Source organism: Penaeus chinensis, chromosome 10 (genome assembly GCF_019202785.1).
Source record: "Penaeus chinensis breed Huanghai No. 1 chromosome 10, ASM1920278v2, whole genome shotgun sequence".
NCBI lineage: Eukaryota > Metazoa > Arthropoda > Malacostraca > Decapoda > Penaeidae > Penaeus > Penaeus chinensis.
Window position 1 is genome coordinate 35154628 of NC_061828.1, and position 2500 is coordinate 35157127.

At 49.1% G+C, this 2500-nt stretch overlaps 1 protein-coding gene across 7 annotated transcripts in view; it reads left to right on the plus strand.

Moving 5' to 3' along the window:
* The window catches only part of LOC125029407 (N-fatty-acyl-amino acid synthase/hydrolase PM20D1-like), a 39445-nt gene that overhangs the window by 36033 nt on the left and 912 nt on the right, over window positions 1–2500 (plus strand). For 5 of the 7 annotated variants that reach the window (XM_047619255.1, XM_047619252.1, XM_047619253.1 and 2 more), the window contains exon 12: window positions 986–1262. In XM_047619255.1, coding sequence (XP_047475211.1) covers window positions 986–1224 — 239 coding nt within the window. In that variant the 3' untranslated portion in view covers window positions 1225–1262. Of the gene's footprint in view, window positions 1–379; window positions 607–985; window positions 1263–2500 lie in introns of all 7 variants that reach the window. The other 2 variants (XM_047619257.1, XM_047619256.1) reach the window with 1 other exon arrangement.

Here is a 2500-nt window from a genome sequence, read left to right on the forward strand (position 1 = left end):
GACCTTTTTTTAGCGCGGGATTTGCCAGCGGAATGTGAAGTCATTCGCATCCTAACTCATTTCTCTCCGCGTGAGTTGATTTTGGCGTAACCCTACTAAACCTAACGCGGTCCAACTTCACCTAAACCAATTGCGTTCTTTTGTCCACAAATTCATTTCGGTTCTTTGGAAACTATCTTTTTATATGTGTGTTATTTGGTCACTTTATGTTATATTCACGGGGTGATGCAATTCCATAATGATGATGTATTTTGTTTCCTTTTTTTCAGATATAAAGCTAAGAGCTTCACATGACCCGGATTGCAGTAAATAATTACCCCGTTTCCCATTAAACTAGAAGTTTTTGCAGCGCCGCGGCATTACCACTCTCTCGTTGCAGCCTCGCTCGTGGCCAACACCGACACCAGGTTCTACCTCAATCTCACCCACTGCGTTTACCGCTTCTACCCGCTGCTGCTGACGAAGGAGGACCTGAGCAGGATTCACGGGCCGGACGAGCGCATTTCCGTCACCAACCTGGGCCGCGCCGTCCGGTTCTTCTACGAGCTGATGCTGAGGGCCGACCGCATCCAGGGCCTGTCTTAGGCGCTGTAGCTCCCAGGCGCGGTATTTCTGGAGTGATCTCGTGGATATGTCGTTTCGCTTCACTCAAATTAACAATCCTCTCGTTTCTAGATCTAACACCTCGCATGGCCTGCCAAAGCGGCTTTGGTATGATCGATGGTATTTCTTTGATACATCTTAGATAAGGAGTGAAGCCTTGGCCTGCATGTGGAGTAGTGTCTTCTCTCTGTTCCTTTTTCCTCTCTCTGATGTTCCAGATAAGGCCCTTTCGTCGGGAAGAAGTACATCAACCGAATAACTAATATTCTCATTGAAAAAATTACGACAATGATGTTAGATTGTATAGTTGTACTAGCAATTAATGATCCGACGCGAATCAGGTAATAATAGATTTAGATAATGTTGATGTGGCCCGCGGCAGGTATGTTGGTGGGCAACACAGACACGAAGTCGTACCTCAGTCTGAGCCGCTGCGTGTACCGCTTCCTGCCCGTGCGGATGACGACGCGGGACATCCAGACCATCCACGGGCACGACGAGCGGGTGTCCAACCGGGCGGTGGGCGCGGCAGCCTCCTTTTACCACCGGCTGATCCTGACGGCTGACGTGGGCGCCCACGCGCTCCGATCCAGGCCGGGGCACAGGGCCGGGGAGCTCTAGGCTTGACCTGACCTCGCTTCGACGCGGCAACACCCTAGGTCAGGTCACAGTGTGGTTGAAGGGCCTGTCGGTTTCTACCCCGTTCTTATTAAGCTTTTAAGGGAAATAGATACATTTTAGTACGTGCATACAATTTTAAAGAACTTGTGAATGATACCCTGAATGTATTTATGATGGATACATTTTTCATCCTTGTGTGCATGTCGTACTCAAGCATCTACATATATAGGTCTAAACACACAGACACGGGTACACACACACACCCAGCCATGCTCTCACTCACACATTACTACGCTTATTTTGATACCTTTTCCCTTTTTAACAGCACGTGCCAGATTCATGTACACATTCGCGTAGATGCAAATTTAACGGCTGCAGTCGGCCTGGTGCATGCACATGTATAATGTATGGCCGGGGTCGCTTGTACACATCCCCGTGGCGTCCCCCTCCTCCCCTTGGCCTCCCCCTCCTCCCCATGCGTTGTACTACCCCCGTAAATTATTCACTGGGACGACTTGGGTTGTCTCGGGTGGGGTGAGCGGGGAAGGGGAGGGGGAAGAGGAGGAGGAGGGGCAAGAAAAGCGGGATTTGGCCGAGAGGAAGGGTGACGCTAAACGGAGAAAGTCGGAGGCGGAAAAAAACAGATAGGCAGATCAGAAATAAATGCGGAAAATGGAAGAGAATAGGATGGGAAAAGAAAGGGAGAAAAGGGAAAGGGGGAACTGGAGAGTCACCACTCAATACTGCGCATGAGAGAGGTCGGGAAGGGAGGGAAGGAGAGGGGGAAGGGGGAGGGGAAGGGGGAGGGGGAGAGCTCGAGGCTAGACACAGGACTGTCACGTACACGTTCGCTGTACGCACAGGCAAATTCCCTATCACTTGTTGATGATATAGATGCCATTCGTTATTTATTTATTCATCTCTTACTGAAAAGATCAAAGCGAAAAGGGTGGAGGCGACCGGAGGGTCAAGCTGAAGGTGGAAATTGCAGAAGGGTGAGAGTAAATGAAGGGTGAATGGGAATAAAGGGAGAGAGGAGCCGCATCGACCTTTTGTGTGTCATGTACATTTTGTATGTCTTTTTTTCTTCTTTTCTAACCTTGTCATTAATGCATGCTCAAGTAATTACCTTGCATGTCCTTAAGTAAACGTTTGTGGCATACGCATTTGGCGTTAATTGCAAACTCGATCGTTTTATAACAAATGCCTTGCTTCCTTGGTGTTGTTTCCCCCTGAAGTCAGTCTACGCCGTTTCCCGCCTCTTTTTCCCTTTATT